The 24,964-nt window shown below is 50.3% G+C and overlaps 1 protein-coding gene across 1 annotated transcript; it reads left to right on the top strand.

Annotated features, from left to right (window-relative positions):
• Nucleotides 1-5,226: 5,226 nt before the first annotated feature.
• On the top strand, nt 5,227-24,841 carry CFAP90 (cilia and flagella associated protein 90; the record flags this gene model as incomplete). Its single annotated transcript, XM_079703671.1, has 4 exons — nt 5,227-5,282; nt 5,485-5,719; nt 17,939-18,055; nt 24,662-24,841. Exons 2-4 carry the CDS (start codon nt 5,573-5,575, stop codon nt 24,839-24,841), a joined length of 444 nt encoding a protein of 147 aa, XP_079559797.1. The 5' UTR covers nt 5,227-5,282; nt 5,485-5,572.
• Nucleotides 24,842-24,964: the final 123 nt, after the last annotated feature.

A 24,964-nucleotide genomic window follows, 5' to 3' on the forward strand; every position in this document is an offset into this window, starting at 1 on the left:
CTTTAAAAATCCAAGCTATCATATACTTTTATCCTAAATACTTCAGTATGAATCCATAGCCAATAAACTTTTTTCTTTTTTATTTAACTATTCTGCCATTATTACAATGAACAAAACTAATAATTATTACCTGTGATCATTTAATACCTGGTCTATATTCCAGGTTTTCTATACTGTCTCAGGAATATTTTTTTTTAATTTTTTTTTATTGAAGTATAGTTGATTTACAAGGTTGTGTGAATTTCTGCAGTACAGCCAAGTGACTCAGTTATACATACATACATATATATATATATATATATATATATATATATATATATATATATACATTCTTTTTTATATTCTTTTCCATTATGTTTTATCCCAGGATATTGAAGATAGTTCCCTATGCTATACAGTAGGACCTTGTTGTTTATCCATTCTATATGTAATAGTTTGCATCTACTAACCCCAGACTCCCCCTTGGCAACCACAAGTCTGTTCTCTATGTCTGTGAGTCTGTTCCTGTTTCGTAGATGGATTCATTTGTGCAATATTTTAGATTCCACATATGTGGTATCATATGGTATTTGTCTTTCTCTCAGAAATATTTTTTAACTGTTGATTTGTTTGAAGCAGGATCTGAACAAAGGCCACATACTACTTTTAGATGTTATACCCCTAAGTCTTAAGTCTCATGTCTGTAACTGCCCCCCTCCCTTACCTGGTTTCCATATTATTAATTTATTGGAGAAGTTAGATCAATTGCCTTGTAAAATATCCCACAGTATTGATTTGACATTTTCTAACTGGTTCCTTTGCTATATTTCCTGTTAAACTAAAAGTTACATCCAGAGGCTTGCTTAGATTCAGCTTAATGTTTTCAGCAAGGATGCTTCAGAGGAGATGCTGTGTATTTGTTTTACATCATACCGTAACGTCTTGTTACCCTCTTAGTGATACTCATTAAGGTTGATAGTGGGTTCCTGGATCAGCACCAGCCTGATCCATCCACCATATCGTCCCCATCAACCTGTCACCTAACGGCTTCAGCATCTGTTGATGACTGTTGCCTAGATTCATTATTCCAACAGGTGTTTAAAAAAAAAAAGATTTCCTAATGCTATCATTCCTTTACTTTTATTATTTTTATTATCCTTTTATTTTATTCCTTTACTTGTATTCATCTATAAAGAAGAAATTTCTCCCATCAAGTATTTTTGAACTCTAAAATAAGGTTTATACACAAACTTATGGTTACCCGGGGGAAAAGGCGGGGGAGGGATAAATTGGGAGATTGGGATTGACACACGCGCACTGCTATATATAGAATAGATGACCAATAAGGACCTACTGTAGATCACAGGGAACTCTACTCAATACCCTGTAATGGCCTATATGGGAAAAGAATCTTAAAAAGAGTGGATATAGGTATGTATATAACTGATTCACTTTGCTGTACAGCAGAAACTAACACAACATCTTAACTATACTCCAATAAAAATAAAATAAGGTTTACACAGAAAAAAAAAAAAAACGAGATAAATGTGTCTTTCCTTGTATCAAGGTTTAGAATACAGAGGTGGTCAGTGTTTTATTTGTCTGTTTGTTTAGGATATTTATGAATTCATGACATTTTATATACTTGATGTGCTTCAGTCCATTACAGTCATCTTTTGGATTCATAACTTGTCCTGTTTTAGACCGGTGGGATACCGTTTAGGATGGCCTCTTTGTCCTTTTGACCTTGACACATTCAATTTTGAAAATTTCTTGGCAGAAGAGGATGTCCCAGGCTCACTTACCATCTCCTGTCTCAGCCCTGGGGTCCACCCTCTGTAAGGAGCACTGGTTCTGGCAGGTGGTCTTGCTCACTGCTAGAGCCATCGGTATCGGGGGTTTTTCATTTGGAGCATCTATAAAATCACATTCATTTTGATTTCAAAATCGACAAGGTGAACAAGCCAAAATTAAATTTGCACTTATATGTCTTGATTCATAAGTTTGATGCTTAATATGACTCCAAGGGACTCCATCAAGTGAGTGACCCAGCCTACAGGAAAAACCTGATGACAAACATGCTTTCTAAGTCTACCAGCAGTACTCACGCCTCTTTACCAGGGAGGAGGTGTCGAGTGAGGTAAAGGCGTGTTACCCCATCACAGACCACTGCCCGTGCCCCAGAGCCTGTGGAGATGCTTTGCAGGACGGGCAGTGGCTCCCCTGTCGCAGGAGCCAGGGTCATGCAGTAACTGTCAAACAGCACTGATGGGGGATCCGGAAAAGGTGCAGCAGAAGCACCCTTTCATACCCCTGGAGTTGATAATGACCTTTAGGTTTGCTGGGTACACAGACGGGCAGTTCTCCCAGCCGGTGACAGGTATGTGTGTTTGTCCATCCACCCCTCTTAACTCTGAACCATCATAAAAGCAAAGGAGTACTTAATCCAAGGGATTTTAAGCTGTTTTTTTTTTTTTTTTTTGCAGTACGCGGGCCTCTCACTGTTGTGGCCTCCCCCACTGCGGAGCACAGGCTCTGGATACGCAGGCTCAGCGGCCATGGCCCACGGGCCCAGCCGCTCCGTGGCATGTGGGATCCTCCCGGACCGGGGCACGAACTCGAGTTCCCTGCATCGGCAGGCGGACTCTCAACCACTGCGCCACCAGGGAAGCCCTTTAAGCTGTTTTAAAGCCTGTGAATTAAAGTCCAATTATGTTGGGCCACTTAAATGAGTTTACAGTGACATTTACAAATAACATGATTGTAAGAGCTTTCAAACTTAAAATGGAGATATCAACTTTGTTTTAAAATGTCTGCATTTTCAACAGAAGATTTTTTAGAAAGATGATGGCATTTTCATGTACTCATAGGTGATTTCTCCCCTCTCTCCACCTCAGTTAACAAAGGTTTACAAGGTGGAGAGGAGGCCATCTGGACACTTTGTTCCTTGGCTGCGTCAGTGCGCTGGCTGAGAATCGCTGGCTAAAGCTTTGGGCTTTGTCCAGGCTGTGGCCCCATCTCTGAATGGTCTGAGGGCTCCAAAGGAGAAAACCATTCCCTCAGACCAGCACCCCCCCTGCCGCTTTCCAGATATTCCATACACCTTTCAGGAGGGGCACCCACTGACCTGTCACCTGCATCAAGTCACTTATCCTACTTACATCTCAGTTTTCTCATCAGCATAAAGAACCAGAGGGTTCTTCTGAACTTAACAAGTCTGTGGGCTTATGAGGACTCATGATAAATATAACACACACACCGCCCAAGATGTGCTGAAACCACCGCTAATGTGACATGTGACATGCTAATGTCGCACAACATTAGCTTTCTCCTTCCCTGCCTCAAATTAACAGAAATTCTTCCAACCAGGTCTCCCCCTGCTTACATTCTGCCCAGGTGTCAAGAGAAACGGGACAAGTCCCAGCTGCAGTTTGGACTAGGCACCTCCGATGCTCCCATGAACTGCCTGAGTTTCTGCAGTGGAGGCCGCCCTCCAGTGTGTCATCCAGCGGGGAGCTGCACGCAGCCGAGGCCCCGGTGGACCTGCAGAGCAGGCTGCATGAACAGTCAGCGGTCAGCACGCCCATGTCAGCCTAAGCCAGACCAGTGCAACGTCATCATCCAGCGTCAGCTGCGGGCGCCGGTGTATATCCATGAGGCTGGCATGGGATTAGGGGGGTAGACATCCCAGACTACTGAGGTTGGCCTTTGAAACAAAGCTGATCTGTGCACCCTTCGATAGCTCAGCTGGTAGAACGGAGGACTGTAGACCTGACACATGTGAAACAAAGCTGATCTGGTCTCCTGCAGAGTTAACATGTACTCAGCATGCCTTCTTGTACTATTAACCCACTTATTTTAAGAGCAGGGTTTTCATTCTTTTATCCTTCCCTCCCCCCACACAGAACTTTGCAAGTACAAGTCACAGACACAAAGGACTTAAACACATTAGACTCTTTGACCTTGTATTCCACTCATGTCCCCAGAATACATAATAGGATCATAGAGGAAAAATGTTTTTTTAAAAAGGAACTAAAATCTCTTGATAATTGAAACTGGCAAAGTTGGTCTTACCTATTGTTTCCTCCACCTCTGCTTCCTGCCCTGCAGCCTCTCAGCCTCACATCTGAATCCACCCCCGGGGTGGTGGCCATTCCATGGGGCTGCGCCCACCTCCTGACAGCAGCATGCCGCCTCAAGTTGATGCCGCGTACCTGTCACTGTCAGCGCCAGGGCTTCTCTGGCACCGAGGAGACCCACTGGGGGCCTAGGCAGCACTGGGCAGGTGTCCTACAAAGTCAGGAGTGAACAATCCAGAAGGCAGTCTCACCCCAGGAGGACTGGGAACAAGAAATAAAAAGCGCCGTCATGTTGAACTGCAGGTGGTTCTGAGAGGCTGCTCCAGGCTCCTCAGAAAGTCTTGGGCAAGGTCGAGCTCCAGCTGCCCTCAGGGGTGACCTTGAGAATTCAGCCTTATACAGACCTCCCTGCTGCACTCACTCCTCTGGTCCCTTCCGCCTGCTCCTTGGAATTACCTCCCAAATAAAGCAAGAGCATCCAAGCCCTTGTCTCAGACTTACCTTTAGAAGGTACCCAAGCCATTATGGCAACTGTATTTCTTACTGAGTCACCAACTATCTGTTGAGTACCTACTGTGTGCCAGACTTGAGCCATCAGAGTGTATGTGTGCAACCATGTCCTGTACAGCTGTCAGTCTGGTGCAGAACAAATTGAAATTGAAATCGAAGCTAACAGAAGCACGTCCACACAGCTGTGGAAAAGGATTTTTCAATGAAACGATTTCGGTCTCACTTTTAGCTGAGGTCTCAAGATAATTGGTGTCAACTGCTCCCATTTTGCAAAGTGTGAGATCAGATCACCTGTGCAAGGCTTGTGAAGACTCCTGACCATTAGCTGAGACCTATATCCGGTCTTTAAAAGAGATTGGAGAGGTTGAAAGAGGTAGTAGACTATGAGAGTTTTTTTTTTTTTTTTTTCCTTTGCTGGTGCTTTTATGAGGACCTCTGCCCAGGGGAGGATGAGAGCATGGTTGCCAGAAAGTTTTACATTACACACGCGGCCCTCTCTATCTTCTTACTGGGCAGCACTGTCCCAGACCCTCTTCAAGTTACTTGCGTTTTCACACCTATCACCTGTCTTCTTCGTCACCAGACTGTCAGATCTCGGTGGACAAGGGCTGCTTGTTTCAAGGCTACATCCCCAGCGCCGGCACTCAGTAGGTGCAAGGTCAGCCCAGCGAACAATGGTCTCTGAGTGAACGAACCGACACTGCGTGGAGAAGGGTAAGCAGGGCGGAAAGTGCGGATCCCAGAGGTGCCTCCCACCCGGGAACCCCGCAGCGGCTTTAGCAGGTGAGGCTCCCGCGACGCCCCAAGAAGGAAAGACCCGGGTGTGCACAGAAGTGCCGGGGGGGCGGGGGAGGGTCGGCCCCACCCCCTCCCTGCCCCGCAGTCCAACCTAGCGTTGCGCCCCCTTGGTTTCCAGGCAACGGCCGAACGCGGGCGCCGGGCAGCCTGCGGCGGGCGGACTGGGACCGGGCCCCTCGGCGGGCGGGACCGAGCACGGCGGCCGGATGGAGGACGACGAGGAGGAGATCACCGCCGCCACACTGCGGGGCAAGCCCCGGCCACCGCCCATTTCCGCGCTGTCCGCCTTCAGCTACGTCCCGCCGCGGCGCCAGGACCCCAAGGAGCACAGCTACTACTACCGCCAGGGCAGGGTGAGCGGCCCGGGGCGGGGCGGGCGGGGCCGGAGAGCAGGGACCGGAGCTGTGGGGGCATTGAGGGCAGCGCTACACTGCGGGGGAGGAGGGAGAATAGGGGCGGGGTCACACTGCCTGGGAGGGGACGCGGGGAGGGTGCTGGGGACGGGGTTTCATTGCCAGGAAGGGGTCCTGGGGGCGCGGCCGCACTATCCCGGAGGGGCCTGAGGGAGGGGGAATGGGGCACCGCCGGGGAGGGCGTTAGAGGGAGAATGAATGGCGCGGGGCTACACTGCCCGGGATGATGCTGGGGGCGGGGTTACACTGCCGGCAAGGGCTTCTGGGGGCGGGGCTGCAGGCCGGGACCGCCCCGCGGAGTGTGGAGGGCCGGGGAGGTGGGGCTGCAGATTCGGGTTAGGACTCCGGGGGCGGGGCTGCACAGAAGAGCTGGGACGGGCTTGAGCGGCACCGCCTGTTCGGGGTTCGGGGCGGGGCGCAGGGAGTCAGGGGGCGTCCGGGGCAAAGGGGGGTGGGAGGGTGGGGGAGTGGCCTCCCTCTGGGGTTCCTAGACCCCAGAGTACCGCGACTGCGACCACCGGCGTAAGGTGGACCCCCGCGCCCCCCACGAGAGCATGGGCAGGCGCGGAGCCGAGTGTGGGGATGGGGGGAGGGGAAAAACGCTCACCTGGAAGGGGGCTGCGAGGTCGGGCGTGCGGGCTGGGCGGCCGGGATTGCTCAGCGGGTGTTCGGAGCCTTTTAGGGGTGGGTTAGGGCCGAGTTTTTCCCCGGGAAGTGAGGGAGAGCCCCTGGGCTTCTGCTCCTTCTGCCGGGAGCAGCAAGGTGAGCCTGGTGCCCAGGATCTGGAGGAGGGTCGCAAGAGCGCGGGGCCACCCAGCCGGCAGGGGCACCGCTGCTTCTGGGGTCTGCCTGCCGCAGGCCTGGGCCGGCCCGAAAACAGCCACTACCTGGAGGCTTTCGCCGCAGTGACTGCTCCCGGACCGCCCAGGGCGCGGAAACCCTCCTAGAAGCCCGCCTTCGAACTAGGAAACCTCGAGGCAGGGCTGAACTGCCGCTGGCAGGCAGAGCGCGGCTGGGAGCGTCCCAGGATTGTGGCCGGGCCTCACCAGGCACACACGAGTCGTGGGAAAAGTCTGAGAGTCTGCGAAGGCCACCCTGCAGCCAAAGCAGGAAGAAAAGCGAAAGGAAAAGAAACATTCAGAATTTGCGGGGGTCGTTTATTCCTTTCTTCTCCATGTTTTTCCTAAAAGTCTCCATCCAGTGTCTTGTACTGTACATTGCTGCAGCCTGTCTTGCAGCTGGGGAAGCAGGGACATCATTATGAAAAGACACATTGATTGGAGATGCCCAGCCTGCAGGGATGAGGGGTGGCCTGAAGAGGCATCTATAGATTAACCAAGTGCCTGGGAGGAAGGAGGTCTTTCCCTCCTGATGTGTGAGGTGTTCCCACCAGACACATCCTTTTCTTCTCCCTACCCACAATCTACAGAGCCCAAGTGAATCCCCATTTAGATCAGGTCAGCACACATTTGAGTACTTGCCACATGTGAAAGGATACCATGGAGCTTAGCCGTGCAAACAGAAGCAGTAGTTTCTAGTTTAGACAACTGTAAGGGGTTGAACCGTGTCCCCTATTATTCTTATGTTAGAGTCCTAATCCCCTGCACCTCAGAATGTGACTTTATTTGGTGACAGGGTCTTTACAGAGGTCATCAAAGTGAGGTCATTAGTCGGGGGCCCTCATCCAAAATGACTGCCGTCTAGGAAAAGAGACAGTTTGGCCACAGAGAAAGACCTGCGTAGAGGGGAAATGATGTGAATGGACAGGGAAAAGACAGCTGTCTGTAAGCCAAGGACAGAGGCTGGGAACAGATCCTTCCCTCACGGCCCTCAGAAGGAACCAGCTCTGCTGACACCTTGATCTCCGACTTTGGCCACCAGAACTGTGAGACAGTATATGTCTGTTGCTTAGCCCTTGGTTCTGGGTACTGCGTGTTTTGGCAGCCCCAGCAAACCAACACATAAACCTCAGCCAGGAGGATCTCTTGTATCTGGTAGCGCCTCTCTGCTTGGCTTTGACAATATGGAAGGACAAAAGGACAGGAGGAAGAAAGGGGACGCCTGTAGCTCATCTGTCCTTGCCTCCCTGTTTCCTGACTGGCCCGGGCTTGAATACCTCTGCTGACCATAAGGACAGGAATGGGATTGAGAGCAGTGGTTCCCAACCTCACAGCCACCATGGACCTCATATCTTTTCCTCCCATGAGCAATATATTTTGAAGGAACTTATTGCCAGTGAATTTATGAGTCACGCATAACATTAATGCACAGCATGAGAGAACCAGCCAAAAGTCAAGGAGTCTTGATGTTTTAAGCTGGTCCATGCTGTTTTATTGAAAGTATATAAATATTATCTGGCTTCTTGACATAATGAAAAAATTCACAGTACACCATTTTATGTGTATCTTTGAGGGGTCTTATTGATAACCACTTTGAGGCTATAGGGAAATAAGATAAAGGATTAAGCAGGTGGGGGCCAAGATACATATTTGTCAGAGATAAAAGCCAGGGTGCTGGATCCCGCTAAGGACTCTGGGCAAATGGGTTTGGGCTTGGGGAGACTGAAGCTCTGAATCAGATGGATTTACCCATCCAGCCACTAGAGCTGTGGGCCCCGGAAAAATCAGAGAAGACCCCTCTACCCGCTGTGGGCCAGACACTACCAAGGGAAAAGGGGCACAGTTGAGTTTGGCAGACTCAGTTTATTCTTCCTAAATTCACCAATCTGACACACGGCTCCACCTTTCTGGGGCCAAATCTACCAAGGGGCAGAGAGACGCCCAAGGTATGAGGTGACCAGGGCTCCGTACTTGGAAGCAGATCAGAAGTGGGCAAGAAGTGTGCCCCTCTGGTGCAGGGGCCATGCACAGGAAGCCACCTGGGCCAAATCTGCCCTGCCACCTGTATTAAGAAAGTTTTATTAAAACACAGTCACATGCCCACGTGTATAGTATTGTCAATGGCAACCACACAGAGTTGAATAGTTGCCACAGTGACCATGGCACCTGCAAAGCCTAAAACAGTGACTATCTGCCCCTTTACAGAAAACGCTTGCCAACATCTGCTCTGATGTCTTACTGCCAATGGAAAGATGGGCCTTAGACAAATTAATGCAAAGTAGATTTTAAGGAAAAAAATTCAGTACTGTTGATAGCTGGGGTCACAGGCAAATTCAAATCCTGAGGCCTTTAGCGTCACAGGGGAAAAAATGATGCAGGAGAAAGGTTAACACCTAAATAAAAAAGCCTTCAAAGCATCAAGAACAACAAAAGACATTTCAAAGTCCATTTGCAAGCCAGCTACCAATGGCAATAATGACCTTGTATGTGCTGGTATTCAATCAGCTACAGGATTCCAGAAGCTGATTCTCTGACCTTGAGATCATTTGGACTAAAAAGGATGAACTCTGTATCACAGGTTTGCTGGGGTCTCAGCTGCCCCTAAATTCTCTGTAAATAATTCCAGGCCCCACTCAAAGCTGGGAAGAAACATTGCAAAAGTAGCTCTTAAGCCAGTTGCTGTGTGTCACACTCACCGGTTAGTTCGTTAGTAGCACAGGCCCAGGAGTCCTGCGTTATTAGTCCTCTGTGTTATTAGTTCAAGTCACAGACCAAACACTCCATCTCACCTTGCCCGTCTCAGGATCAGGGATCAAACAGCACCAAATGCATGGAGCTCTTATGAGAATTAATTTAATTAATGGATGGAAAGTGGCACATTGTAAGCCCAACGTAAGAAGAGCTCTTATTATTATTATTTTTTCTTCTTAGTGATGATTAGAGTTTCCTTTCACTGAGGATCTGGTCTGGGGCCTTTTTTCCTCCATCTTGTTCACTGTTGGAAATTAACACAGGTGAGGCAGGTAGTCTGCGTGTCAATCTGGTGGTTCCTGATGTTCTATAAGGCATCTCCCCTGCAGGAGCCCAAAGTCAAAGCTCTTACAGCAGCACACTTATTTAAAGCCCCAGTAATACCCTGGATCTTAAGACAAATTTGTCCTCTAAAGCTGCCAGCGAAAATGCTATCAACTCCTGTCCTGCTTCCCAGGGAGCCTCTAGCAGTGTGGGCTTTTTCTACAAAATAGTGTTCCATAGATTCAGTTCAATGGTGTTTTAAAATTACTTTTTTCTTCTTCTGCCTCGTGCACCATTTCTGCTACTGAAATGGAAAGGCTAAGTCAAAGGAGAATGCCCTTTTATGACAGTTTTGATTATATTTCTCAAAGTCTAAAAGCTACATTAACAAAAAAAATCTTAGGCAGTTTTACAATATGCTTTCCTTCATGCTAATGTGAATTGTGGGTAGCTGTGTCTTGAGTGAAGCTTTGCTCAGAAAATCCAACCTTAGCTTTGGTGGGATTAGCTGACTCTCCATGATGGTGTGTGGTGGAGAGGAAGAGGCAAGGGGCTGACTCTTTACCCTCCTGATACTGAATTTCCTTTTGCCTCGTGCAGCCAAGCGCTTGGTAAACATAATGATGGGTGTTGACAGCACAGAGGTGCAAAGGGGCGTCCCTGAAGGGCCTATGCCCACGTCCAGGATACAGGAAGCGTTCAATACCAGCTCCCCGAGCCCTTCCTGGACCCTCTTCACCTTTAGGCATCAAGTACGTCTGCCATACAGGCTTGGCCACTCCTAGGGGCTGTGGAGGACACGTGAGCTCCAGTTCTGTTGTTGGGCCACCTGTGAAAATTTAGGCAAGTTTCTCTCTCTTATCCATCTTGCACCCGCATGTCCTCCAGTCCCAATGTGTACTAGCCGAATGCAAGCATGCCCGCCCCGCCCCCTGCTCACCAAGACACACTCCCCATCCTGCCTGATCTTCTTTGCATGTATTAGTGTCTACCCTACTAAATACTTTACTTGGTTATCTTGTTGGTTTTTTCTCTCCTATTAAAATATGAGCTCCATGAGGGCAGGGATTTATTTGTGTGACTCCTCTATCCTCAGCAATGGAAAGAGTGCCCACGGTCTCATAGTTGGTGCGTCATCAATAGCTGCTGATGAACCAATGAGGATGAATAACTGGATGCGGATTTTTTAAACAAAGAGACAAGTCACCGATGGATGAGCTTAGCTTCTTAGACTAAACAGAGGGTTTCCTTTTGGATTATCTGCTGTTTGGGTTATCCTTGACCTGCTCTTCTCCTCGGGGGACCAAACTTGGGAGTGGACTCTGGTTGCCTCTCTCTGTCTGGGCTGGCTGCGCTTGTACTGTTCAGTGACCTGCCCCTGGGAACTTAAGGCCTGGAGGGTGGGGCTGAGTGTCTTCCTCCAGGGCAGGTGGAAGGGGGGCAGGTCACCCAAGAGGGAGAAAGGAGTGAGAGGAGAGGTCATGGGTGCCCTTCTAGCGGAAGTGATTCCTCTGGAAGGAAACACCAGGAATAGGGAATTTCCTACCAGCTGGTTCCTCCCAGTCATGACCACCCATGTGAGCACACGGTGCATGCCTTTCCACGTGCGTTTATGAATACAGTCATGTGTGTCGAATTTTTAAATATAAGAACATGTTCACACACGATCACACATCTACGTGTATATATTTGCAGCATGCTCTTTTCATTTAATAGTGTATCTCAGACTTTTTTTCAAAATCATCTCCTTTTAAGAAGTACAACAAGCAAATGATACATGAAAACAGACAGCATTTTCCCCAATATATTTGACCAAGTGACAACATGTAAGACTAGATTCAGGTTTCAGCCCCCCGTGGATGGCCCTTTCTTCCTTGATGTGAATTGCTGGGGGGCAGGGGGCGGAAGAGGGGGTGAATGGGGAGCTGGTATCAATGGAAGAGAGAAGGCAACTGACTTCATTCTTATTAAATTGATAAACTATTCAGATTATTTGGAAAGTTATGAAAATTTCCCAAACTTGTGATCTTAACACACCAGAGAGGAAACACAATCTTTGCCACAAACCAAAGAGAATAGTTGAGTATTGTCCTTTTTAAAAAGTTATCATTACGTCCTTGACAAGCTACATTTCTTCTGAGAGATAGAATTTTGAACAATATTAAAATTAATGAAAACATACTCCTTAAGCTTCATACGCTGCTTGACTCCCAAGGAGAAGCACTGAATTTATCAGAAGTAAAATGAGGCCCTTATGAATCAAAGAAAACCATTTTCAGTCACCTTGGGAATTTTCAGTTTTAAAAGTAGGCCACAAAGCTCTGGGTAGGCAAACAGTACCTGAAAGCCTCCAGGTGAGAGGTAGCAGTACTATGACCCCTGAGGAGAGGAGATGAGAGTGGCTCAGCCATAACCTTATTAATAAAGGTGGGCTAGGATGTGCTATGCAAACAAATGGACCCCAAACCCTGAGAGTCTTAACTAGTGATGTGTCAGAGCCTGATCATACTGACAAAGAGGGGATTTTTAGCACCTCTTCTGAACTCTGCATTCAATTGGAAGCCTGAATTTGGCCATGATGGGAGTATTTACACCACAGAAATGAGCAAACACTACAAATCAGGTCTTTTTTCTCCAGAGAGCAGGTTGTTAACATAAGTGCGCCAGTGGCCTTAAGCATATAAAGATAACGTAATGAAATACAGCCCAATATGTATGTTTCTCCTGGGCAGGTCTTCTTAATGCAGTTACTTGGGAAACTGAGCTTCTCTGTTTTAGTGACTCCATTATTGCCAGGGTCTGGGAATCTTTGGGACTTTGCGTCTTTCCATGGATCCTTTAAATTGCTGGTCAGTGAGCAAGGAGAGAGAGTGTGGAGGCCTGCTGTGAGTTTTTTAGGGACCAGGCCTAGAAGATATCATCCACTGGTTTCACCCACATTCCCTGGCCAGAGCTGGTCACTTGGCCCTGGCCTAATTGTGATGGAAACTTACAATGAAGAGTGCATTTATATTCAAAATGGTCTGAAAGGGAGGAGAAAATAAAGGACTTGAATCTCAGTTTGCTCAAAATCTTCCCCCAACTATTTGTGTGAGAGTTTGTGTAACTACTGGAAGGAAGAGAGCTTCCAGGTTTGGGAGGAGGCACTGGATATAATAAAGCCCACAACCCCAGAAGAGACAGCCCCCAGGCCCCCTGTGGGCTGGAGGTGGTAGGCCAGGAGTTCTTCCTTGTTTATGAACTTGCATTAGTCATGATAAGCTAGGTTATGCTGCAGTAATGAACAACCCCCGAAGTCTCAGTGGCCTGAAACAAAGCTTATTTCTCATGCTAAGCGTCCAACAGGGATCAGAAGGGTGACTCTGCCCAGTACCGTCCCTCAGTGGCCACCGTGGAAGCTGCTAACACCTCAGTCTTAAGCTTCAGGAGTCCCTGGCACTGGCTCTTAAATACTTCTGATTGAAGAGTCACATGTCACCTCTATGCACCATTCGTTGGTTAGAACTGGGCTCATGGCTTCACGAACCTAAAGGAGAGGGAAGATTAATCCTCTGTGTAGGCAGTAGAGGAGCACTGAACATTGGTGATGTCTACCAAGCCAGTAGGTCTACCGATTCAGTTTACCTGAGCGGAGTGTTCCATGGTTGGTTCTCTGGTTCCACTGCAATAACCTTTGTACTATCTCTATCCTTACTTTCCATCATTCAAAAGATGGCTACTTCTCCTTATCGTGTATATTGTTAGAGCTGCTGTAACAAAGTACCACAGACCTGGCTGCTTAAACAACAGAAGTGTATTGTCTCACAGTTTCTGGAGGCTAGACACCTGAAATCAAGGTGCTGGCAGAGTTGGTCCCTTCTGAGGCTGTGAGGGAGAAGCTGTGCCCCACCTCTCTCCTTAGCTTAGCCATCTTCTCCCTGTGTCTCTTCATATCATCTTCACTTTCTGCCTATTTGTGTCTGTGTGCAAATTCTTTTCATAAGGGCACCAGTCTTATTGGATTAGGGACCCACCCTATCCCAGTCTGACCTCAACTAATTACACCTTCAGTAATCTTATTTCCAAATAAGGTCATGTTCTGAGGTACTAGGGGTGAGGAATTCAACATATGGATTTAACACACAGGGAGCTTACTTCCCAGTGGCCTTGGCTACAGTGGTGTGGTCCCTCCTGTCAACTTCGTTTGCATCCACTTGTTATCCCCAGGCCAGACAAAAGCTGATCCTTCCTTCTTTGGTGCTACTGTACTTTGTACATACCTCTGTTCCTCCCTGGGTGTTATGTTGAGATATTTTAATTAGTGGGTTTATTTCCATTCTCAGCCTTTAGGTGGTCTGCTTTAAAGTAGGGTCTCCTTATTTCTGTGCCAGAGTCTAGGAGAGTGCCTGGCACAAAGTAGACCCAACGTGCTTTGGAGGCTGAAAACTGAAGGCCCCCACTTGTCTTATGGCATCAGCCCAGGGCTACAGACTGGAGTGATTTTTCAGTGTTAGGAGTAGGGGTCACCATAGGGAAACTGATGGTGGGTGATCAGACACCACGACCAGAATAAGACCAGAATACATTATAATGATACTCAAAACACAAAGGAGCTAAGGAAATCATGAGAGAAAAATAAAGGGGCTCTGCTTTGCCTTTTAAAAAAATAAAGTCATCTGTGAAATAGAGGAAATCCCTTGAGAGATTTTAATAGCAAAATATCAGGAGCCCAGAAGCTCTGTTTTGTGGCAGCATCTAAATCCAGTTTGGCTTTTCTTAATATCATTTTGCTTTAAATCATAAAGGAATAAAAAAGACTGAAAGAAGAAAGATTAATAATTAAAATCCAGGAAAACCCAGATTTTTGGTTTGATTAGGTATTGGAAATGGACAGTCACATTACTAAGTAAGGCTGCCTGCCTGGTGATGGATTAATTTTTTCTTATTTTTCAATGATAGAAAAAAAACTCGTTTTTACTCTGGAAAGTCCTGAGTAGGCAAAATCCCCACACGGAAGACTTAAAGATTCTGATCACATCCATCAGCAGTGAGAATTCTAATAAAGACTCTTCTAAGATATAGTAGGCTGTTGGTACCTAATCCTGGGGATGGGAGCCCGGCATTGCTGCTCATGGATCTTACTTTTATAGAGTATTTTAGGAGACCCAATTAGAATGAGAAGAAATAGGCATTATTTTGTAAAGCTGCATATTGCAGTGGGTTTCTCCATCACAGGAGACAGAATGAAGCAAGACTTCCTTCCTCGTTCAGGTAACAGCGATGGCATTCTCATTCTGTTCTTGAGTTTGTTCCTCCCTCTTTTTCCCAGGACAAGTCCAAGGACCCCAGGGGCTTACTCAGTTCAGGAGGGGCAGGCGGGAATGGGCCACCTGCACAGGAAGCCAGCACAAGGGGGATCCCTTATTCCCATGCTGTCAGGGCTGCCCCCTTGTGGTGGGGCTGAGCCGCACACCCGGGAGCAGCTAGTCACTGCAGGGAACAGAGACTGGCCGCTGGCCTCCTCCTCTCTGGCCCAAGGTTCTTAGGGTGCAGAAGGGGGCACCTCTGGCTGCAGGTGCAGCTCCCACACAGGTGCTCGGTCCTAGGAAACCAGGTCATTCTGTTGCCCACGGCAACTCTTTCCCGAAACACACCCATTTCACGGGTCAGTCGGGCCAGGAGGGATTCCAGTGACAGTGGAACATCTACATTATGACCAAGAGCCCAGCCTACATTACCGTGTAAATGCAGGAGATGTAAGGGTGATGGGGTTTCAAGTTACTGTTTGTGTCTGCCTCTGCCGGGCCTGGCCAGTAGCTCTGAACCCCAAAGGGAAGGGTCTGCATTGCAATACCCCCTTTACAGAAGGCGAACATGCTCCTTTGGAGAATTTGTGTCCCACCATCCCAGCAGAGTGGGTGGCATCCTTGAGCTTCTGCTGTGTCTCTGCCGGACCCACTGGCCTGGTAGCTTACCCAAAAAAAGGTTTGCTGTGAGGTTTGCTTAATCTCTCTAGGCTAGAAGTGAGCACCCAGCCAACTCCACCAGCTTCTGCTTCTGTGGACATCCTACACACTGATGTTACAGACACTGAGATTTCTTCTTCATTTCCTAAAGATTTTTTAAGTTTGAATTTTATTTGATAAGCAAATGTCTGATTTTTACATGGTCAAAGTGATGGATATTTCCTTTGTGATATTTCCCCATTGCTTTCTTGCCTAGGAGGTCCCTTGTGGGTTTTCCTTTCAGTTACTTTTCTAATCCATCCAGAGTTTACTTTTGTCCATAGAGTGATGTGAAGACCCATCTTTCTTTTTCTTTTTTTTCCCAAACAGCTAGCCAATGTTCACAATACCAAAAGCTGAATAATGTATCACTTCTCCACTGATTTGGGTCTTTTGCTTTTTAATCCCACGAGTACAAGGTTACCTTCAGGAGGTTGTAGGGTGTAGGTGGCCTTCAGAAGGCATGGAAGTCAGGGCCGGCCAAACCAATGCACGCACAGGCCCAGCAGCTGAGTGGGAGAGGGAAGACGAAGCCAAGAAGAAGCTCCTGCATGGTGACCTCATTCAATGACCATCAGGGCACGGATTCAGAAGCCATGACTCCTGTCTCTAGCCACTTGGAGTGACTCGGAACGTAGGCAAACCAGGATTCCAGCATCACTGAATAAGTGCCTTGAACATGGTGCCACTGAAATTCTGAAGAACTTGAAAATAATTTTTCTAAAAGATGGCGTTGTTTTCCTGACTAGATGGTTCATGGCACCAGGACAGCAGCCATGTCTGAGTTATCTCCAAACCTTCCCGAGCAGGGGTGGCACGTCTTGCACAGGATAGATGAACTGTGAAGGAGTTTTCACGGCTGTGCTGAAGCTACATCACACTCCAGCCATATCCACTGCTGTCAGCAGCTCTTGAGTTCCCACACTGAGGATGGGCGGGATGTGTTTTCCAGCAGACTGCACACAACGTGCCTCCTTTGCACCATTACCTTCTACCTCTGTGTCCTTCAGTCGGAGAGGACTCTTCTAGCATTACTATTCAGGATAAAAACAAACAAGCAGGGCTCCCCTGGTGGCGCAGTGGTTGAGAGTCCGCCTGCTGATGCAGGGGACACGGGTTCGTGCCCCGGTCCGGGAGGACCCCACGTGCCACGGAGCGGCTGGGCCTGTGAGCCAAGGCTGCTGAGCCTGCGCGTCCGGAGCCTGTGCTCCGCAGCGGGAGAGGCCACAGCAGTGAAAGGCCTGCGTACTGCAAAAAAAAAAAAAAAGACAAGCAAGCAGAGGTTAGAGACCCCATGATCCCAAATCCCAGCGAGATGGAGCATCTGCTTTTGCTGCTGGAGGATTCAAGGCAGCTGGCACTTGGCTGGAGGAACAGAAATGACAGGCCTGACTTACAAGGTGAAGATTAAAGATCAGCTAACACGTGGGTTTCTTTTCCTTTTACTAGGTACCAAATGAGGCAGTTTTATTTTTGTATAAGAAAAATTGGGGATAAAAAAATGGAGATGTTACAGATGGCAGCTCTGTTAATGGGATCATTTTCTAACACATTAGAGCTGTGTGTGTGAGTATTTTATACATATGTTTGCTATATATGTGTATATTATACATATGTATATATGCACATATACAACACATACCAAATATATGTGTTCATATATATATGAATTACAGTTTTTATAGCTGCCGCATATGATCAAAGAAAATATTTCTCTCTAGAGAGGGAGAACTTCTATTTGGGTATATTGTCCTAGTATTCAGATATTGTTAGTTTTTCAAAGCAGTACAAGCCTATTATAGAAAATTTGAGAAATTCAAGAAAAGTAGAAATGAAGGAGAGGGACTTCCCTGGCGGTCCAGTGGTTAAGACTCCAAGCTTCCACTGCAGGGGGCGTGGGTTCGATCCCTGGTCAGGGAGCTAAGACCCCACGTGCCGTGTGGCACGGCCAAAAAAAAAAAAAAATGGAGGAGAAAACACATATATTGAGTGGATTATCATAATTTTAAGACTTGAGCCCTAGGGTGGAGTCAGCGAGAGCAAGGAGCCTCCTCTGGGAAGGAGGGGTCTGTAACAGTCTAGGAAAAGTGTCCCTGGAAATATCTCCACCTTGTCGGACCTCTCAGGAACTTGGGGCCTGGCGTCCTTGCTCTGGTCACTGCCCGAGGGGTGGTGACCTTCCCCATACACGTTCGGTGCAGTCTGGAATCTCTATACATCTCCACTCTTCATCAGGGAGAGTTTGGGCTCTCAAGCCACACGAAGCTTCCACAGCTCAGCCCTTGAATAAACCATGGCTTTCTTTCTCTTTTTATTCCCAGACCGGAATCATTTCCCTCTATGACTGTGTTTTTAAGAAGAACCCAGGTTATAATCAGAAATTGCACCGAGACGACAGAGAACACGCAAAAAGCCTGGGACTTCACGTTAACGAGGAGGTAATAGTAAGGCAGGGTATCGCTGGGTGTGAACAGATTCACTGTGTGTGTGTTTATTTAGCACTGTGTGCAGTTGGCTGCACGTAACTCACCTTTGTGAGGCTCTCCTCTGTCTCACTGTGACAGGAAGTGAAGACTAAGCTACTGTCACAGCTCACTCCATTCTGCCTTGTTAACCTGCGTGTTAATTTTTGTGACTGCTGTTTAGTCCTCTAGAATGTAACCGTTCCATGACAGCAAAACTCAGGAGTTCTTTTCAATAGATAAATAGGTCTTTGCTTAACCTCCCAGGCCTGGCTATCATAGTTCTAAGAACACTGGCCTTCCAGGGATGAAACCACACATGCAAGATAGAGTATTTCTCCCTAGTTACCAGGCCACTGTATGTACCACATACGACTCCGTTCTTCTTTTATCTCTGCATGGTTTTCTGAGAGGAAGGGCTTTGCTTCTTGTCAGCTGCACAGGGTGGGTGGTGACCAACAGAGGGAACCAAACTCACAGGGTGAGAAGGTCAGGCTCACAGCAGGTACAGGGGGTTGGGTGGTGGGTTGGAGGTGTGGGCATAGAGAGGGGGGTTGATAGGGATGGGGGTGGGGGAAGGAGGTTGTGCATCCCCTTGGCATGGTCGAGCCCACCTGCCGCTGGGTTAGACCCTCTTCCACACTAGGACATTGTCTCTGTAAATCTGATCCGAGGACAGTATGTTTATTAAAATCTGGATTCTGTATTAATATCATAATCTTTATACAATACACAGAAATATGGATGACAAAGCTTCTGGTGGGATTTCTTTTTGGATCAGAGGATTTTTGCCTGCGGCAGTTAATGTTTAAGAATGCCACCGTGTCACTTTCAAAGAAACTTTTAACTGCTGTGAAATTAAGTGATGGAGGTGCTATGAAGTATCACCACTTAAGTCATGGACATTAACTTCGGTTTTCTGTTGTTTTGGTTTGTGTTCATTCATTCCAAGTTGGTAGTGAAGTTAGTGCTTTTCTCTCATAAGCACACTCCTGGCATGACTTAGATCCAGGCAGAGTTTCTGAGCACCTCCCATGTGCCACTGAGTGTAAAGGGAAGAAAACAGAACTGTCTGTCCTCCTAGAGCTGACATTCCCACGAGGAGACAGAAAAATAAAAGCCAAATAAATAATGACTTGGATGCCAGGTAGTGATAAGTGGTATGCAGAGAAATACAGCCTTTTAAGGGGATGGAGAAAATGAAAGGGATGAACGGGGCTGGGGGCATGATGGGGAGCCTGGGGAGATGAGGGTATCTGGGGGATGGAGCATGGGGAGATGGGAGATCTGGGGAGATGAGAGGTCTGGGGAGATGGGAGATCTGGGGAGATGAGAGGTCTGGGGAGATGAGAGGTCTGGGGAGATGGGAGATCTGGGGAGATGAGAGGTCTGGGGAGATGAGAGGTCTGGGGAGATGAGAGGTCTGGGGAGGTGAGAGATCTGGGGAGATGAGAGATCTGGGGAGATGAGAGGTCTGGGGAGATGGGAGATCTGGGGAGATGGGAGATCTGGGGAGATGGGAGATCTGGGGAGATGAGAGATCTGGGGAGATGGGAGATCTGGGGAGATGAGAGGTCTGGGGAGATGGGAGGTCTGGGGAGATGGGAGGTCTGGGGAGATGTGAGATCTGGGGAGATGAGAGATCTGGGGAGATGGGAGATCTGGGGAGGTGAGAGGTCTGGGGAGATGAGAGATCTGGGGAGGTGAGAGGTCTGGGGAGATGAGAGGTCTGGGGAGATGAGAGATCTGGGGAGATGAGAGGTCTGGGGAGATGAGAGGTCTGGGGAGATGGGAGATCTGGGGAGATGGGAGGTCTGGGGAGGTGAGAGGTCTGGGGAGATGAGAGATCTGGGGAGATGGGAGATCTGGGGAGATGAGAGATCTGGGGAGATGAGAGATCTGGGGAGATGAGAGATCTGGGGAGATGGGAGGTCTGGGGAGATGAGAGATCTGGGGAGATGTGAGATCTGGGGAGATGAGAGATCTGGGGAGATGGGAGGTCTGGGGAGATGAGAGATCTGGGGAGATGTGAGGTCTGGGGAGATGAGAGGTCTGGGGAGATGAGAGATCTGGGGAGATGAGAGGTCTGGGGAGATGGGAGGTCTGGGGAGATGAGAGATCTGGGGAGATGTGAGGTCTGGGGAGATGAGAGGTCTGGGGAGATGAGAGGTCTGGGGAGATGAGAGGTCTGGGGAGATGGGAGATCTGGGGAGATGAGAGGTCTGGGGAGATGGGAGATCTGGGGAGATGAGAGATCTGGGGAGATGGGAGGTCTGGGGAGATGGGAGATCTGGGGAGATGGGAGATCTGGGGAGATGAGAGATCTGGGGAGATGGGAGGTCTGGGGAGATGGGAGGTCTGGGGAGGTGAGAGATCTGGGGAGATGGGAGATCTGGGGAGGTGAGAGGTCTGGGGAGATGGGAGATCTGGGGAGATGAGAGATCTGGGGAGATGAGAGATCTGGGGAGATGGGAGATCTGGGGAGGTGAGAGGTCTGGGGAGATGAGAGATCTGGGGAGATGGGAGATCTGGGGAGATGAGAGATCTGGGGAGATGAGAGATCTGGGGAGATGGGAGATCTGGGGAGATGAGAGATCTGGGGAGATGGGAGATCTGGGGAGATGGGAGATCTGGGGAGGTGAGAGGTCTGGGGAGATGGGAGATCTGGGGAGATGGGAGATCTGGGGAGATGGGAGGTCTGGGGAGATGGGAGGTCTGGGGAGATGAGAGATCTGGGGAGATGTGAGGTCTGGGGAGATGAGAGGTCTGGGGAGATGAGAGGTCTGGGGAGATGGGAGATCTGGGGAGGTGAGAGGTCTGGGGAGATGAGAGATCTGGGGAGATGAGAGATCTGGGGAGATGGGAGATCTGGGGAGGTGAGAGGTCTGGGGAGATGGGAGATCTGGGGAGATGGGAGATCTGGGGAGATGGGAGGTCTGGGGAGATGGGAGATCTGGGGAGATGGGAGATCTGGGGAGATGGGAGGTCTGGGGAGATGAGAGATCTGGGGAGATGGGAGATCTGGGGAGGTGAGAGGTCTGGGGAGATGAGAGATCTGGGGAGATGGGAGATCTGGGGAGATGAGAGATCTGGGGAGATGAGAGATCTGGGGAGATGGGAGATCTGGGGAGATGAGAGATCTGGGGAGATGGGAGATCTGGGGAGATGGGAGATCTGGGGAGATGGGAGGTCTGGGGAGATGGGAGGTCTGGGGAGATGAGAGATCTGGGGAGATGTGAGATCTGGGGAGATGAGAGGTCTGGGGAGATGAGAGGTCTGGGGAGATGAGAGGTCTGGGGAGATGGGAGGTCTGGGGAGATGGGAGATCTGGGGAGATGTGAGGTCTGGGGAGATGGGAGATCTGGGGAGATGAGAGATCTGGGGAGATGAGAGATCTGGGGAGATGGGAGATCTGGGGAGGTGAGAGGTCTGGGGAGATGGGAGATCTGGGGAGATGGGAGATCTGGGGAGATGGGAGGTCTGGGGAGATGGGAGGTCTGGGGAGATGAGAGATCTGGGGAGATGTGAGGTCTGGGGAGATGAGAGGTCTGGGGAGATGAGAGGTCTGGGGAGATGGGAGATCTGGGGAGGTGAGAGGTCTGGGGAGATGAGAGATCTGGGGAGATGAGAGATCTGGGGAGATGGGAGATCTGGGGAGGTGAGAGGTCTGGGGAGATGGGAGATCTGGGGAGATGGGAGATCTGGGGAGATGGGAGGTCTGGGGAGATGGGAGATCTGGGGAGATGGGAGGTCTGGGGAGATGGGAGATCTGGGGAGATGTGAGATCTGGGGAGATGGGAGGTCTGGGGAGATGAGAGGTCTGGGGAGATGTGAGGTCTGGGGAGATGGGAGATCTGGGGAGATGGGAGATCTGGGGAGATGAGAGATCTGGGGAGATGGGAGATCTGGGGAGATGGGAGATCTGGGGAGATGGGAGGTCTGGGGAGATGGGAGATCTGGGGAGATGGGAGGTCTGGGGAGGTGAGAGGTCTGGGGAGATGGGAGATCTGGGGAGATGAGAGATCTGGGGAGGTGAGAGGTCTGGGGAGATGAGAGATCTGGGGAGATGGGAGATCTGGGGAGATGAGAGATCTGGGGAGATGAGAGATCTGGGGAGATGGGAGGTCTGGGGAGATGAGAGATCTGGGGAGATGTGAGGTCTGGGGAGATGAGAGGTCTGGGGAGATGAGAGATCTGGGGAGATGAGAGGTCTGGGGAGATGGGAGGTCTGGGGAGATGAGAGATCTGGGGAGATGTGAGGTCTGGGGAGATGAGAGGTCTGGGGAGATGAGAGGTCTGGGGAGATGAGAGGTCTGGGGAGATGAGAGGTCTGGGGAGATGGGAGATCTGGGGAGATGAGAGGTCTGGGGAGATGGGAGATCTGGGGAGATGAGAGATCTGGGGAGATGGGAGGTCTGGGGAGATGGGAGATCTGGGGAGATGGGAGGTCTGGGGAGATGGGAGATCTGGGGAGATGAGAGATCTGGGGAGATGGGAGATCTGGGGAGGTGAGAGATCTGGGGAGATGGGAGATCTGGGGAGGTGAGAGGTCTGGGGAGATGGGAGATCTGGGGAGATGAGAGATCTGGGGAGATGAGAGATCTGGGGAGATGGGAGATCTGGGGAGGTGAGAGGTCTGGGGAGATGAGAGATCTGGGGAGATGGGAGATCTGGGGAGATGAGAGATCTGGGGAGATGAGAGATCTGGGGAGATGGGAGATCTGGGGAGATGAGAGATCTGGGGAGATGGGAGATCTGGGGAGATGGGAGATCTGGGGAGATGGGAGGTCTGGGGAGATGGGAGGTCTGGGGAGATGAGAGATCTGGGGAGATGTGAGATCTGGGGAGATGAGAGGTCTGGGGAGATGAGAGGTCTGGGGAGATGAGAGGTCTGGGGAGATGGGAGGTCTGGGGAGATGGGAGATCTGGGGAGATGTGAGGTCTGGGGAGATGGGAGATCTGGGGAGATGAGAGATCTGGGGAGATGAGAGATCTGGGGAGATGGGAGATCTGGGGAGGTGAGAGGTCTGGGGAGATGGGAGATCTGGGGAGATGGGAGATCTGGGGAGATGGGAGGTCTGGGGAGATGGGAGGTCTGGGGAGATGAGAGATCTGGGGAGATGTGAGGTCTGGGGAGATGAGAGGTCTGGGGAGATGAGAGGTCTGGGGAGATGGGAGATCTGGGGAGGTGAGAGGTCTGGGGAGATGAGAGATCTGGGGAGATGAGAGATCTGGGGAGATGGGAGATCTGGGGAGGTGAGAGGTCTGGGGAGATGGGAGATCTGGGGAGATGGGAGATCTGGGGAGATGGGAGGTCTGGGGAGATGGGAGATCTGGGGAGATGGGAGGTCTGGGGAGATGGGAGGTCTGGGGAGATGAGAGGTCTGGGGAGATGAGAGGTCTGGGGAGATGAGAGGTCTGGGGAGATGGGAGGTCTGGGGAGATGGGAGATCTGGGGAGATGTGAGGTCTGGGGAGATGGGAGATCTGGGGAGATGAGAGATCTGGGGAGATGAGAGATCTGGGGAGATGGGAGATCTGGGGAGGTGAGAGGTCTGGGGAGATGGGAGATCTGGGGAGATGGGAGATCTGGGGAGATGGGAGGTCTGGGGAGATGGGAGGTCTGGGGAGATGAGAGATCTGGGGAGATGTGAGGTCTGGGGAGATGAGAGGTCTGGGGAGATGAGAGGTCTGGGGAGATGGGAGATCTGGGGAGGTGAGAGGTCTGGGGAGATGAGAGATCTGGGGAGATGAGAGATCTGGGGAGATGGGAGATCTGGGGAGGTGAGAGGTCTGGGGAGATGGGAGATCTGGGGAGATGAGAGGTCTGGGGAGATGGGAGGTCTGGGGAGATGGGAGGTCTGGGGAGATGAGAGGTCTGGGGAGATGAGAGGTCTGGGGAGATGAGAGGTCTGGGGAGATGGGAGGTCTGGGGAGATGAGAGATCTGGGGAGATGTGAGGTCTGGGGAGATGAGAGGTCTGGGGAGATGTGAGGTCTGGGGAGATGAGAGGTCTGGGGAGATGAGAGATCTGGGGAGATGAGAGGTCTGGGGAGATGAGAGATCTGGGGAGATGAGAGGTCTGGGGAGATGGGAGGTCTGGGGAGATGAGAGATCTGGGGAGATGTGAGGTCTGGGGAGATGAGAGGTCTGGGGAGATGGGAGGTCTGGGGAGATGGGAGGTCTGGGGAGATGAGAGATCTGGGGAGATGTGAGGTCTGGGGAGGTGAGAGGTCTGGGGAGATGAGAGGTCTGGGGAGATGTGTATCTGGGAGAAGGAAGAAGGCGACAGAAGACAGGCAGGAGGACCTCGGGGAGAAGGGAGGAGAGGTGGAGGAACAGGACCCTGAAGTCAATGGGTACCTGTTGCCCCGTGCGAGACCTTGGTCTTTCCTCTAAAAGACTTGAGGACAGCGGCAGGCCCCGAGCAGAGGGGACTGGGTGTGAATTGGTTAAAGAGGTCCGCCCCCCAGGCGTCAGCGTGGAGGGGACCTAAGAAGCCAGGTGGAGGTGGGGCGCAGGTGCGCGGCACGCGGGCTGGACAGGTAAGAGCGTTCTGCTCCCCGACCCTCACCCCCAACAGGAGCGCGAGAGGCCAGTGTGGGTGCTGACGTCTTCCGTCTACGGGCGGCGCATCCACCAGCCTGTGGAGCCCCCGAACCGGGATCACAGACGCGCCGGCCACGTGAAGGCTGACTTCTACCGGAAGAACGACATCCCCAGCATCAAGGCGCCCGGCTTCGGGCACATTTCTCCGGCCTGACGCCCTCGCATGGCCCGAAGGGCGCGGGCGAGAGGGATGGCACTGGGGGGTGGGGGTGGGGGGACGCGGTGGCCTCAGGGCCCCTGTGTGGACCTCCCGGGCCAGCGGGCGCCCCTGATGTGC

The sequence above is a fragment of the Hyperoodon ampullatus genome, assembly GCF_949752795.1.
Source record: "Hyperoodon ampullatus genome assembly, chromosome: 4".
NCBI classification, from domain to species: domain Eukaryota; kingdom Metazoa; phylum Chordata; class Mammalia; order Artiodactyla; family Ziphiidae; genus Hyperoodon; species Hyperoodon ampullatus.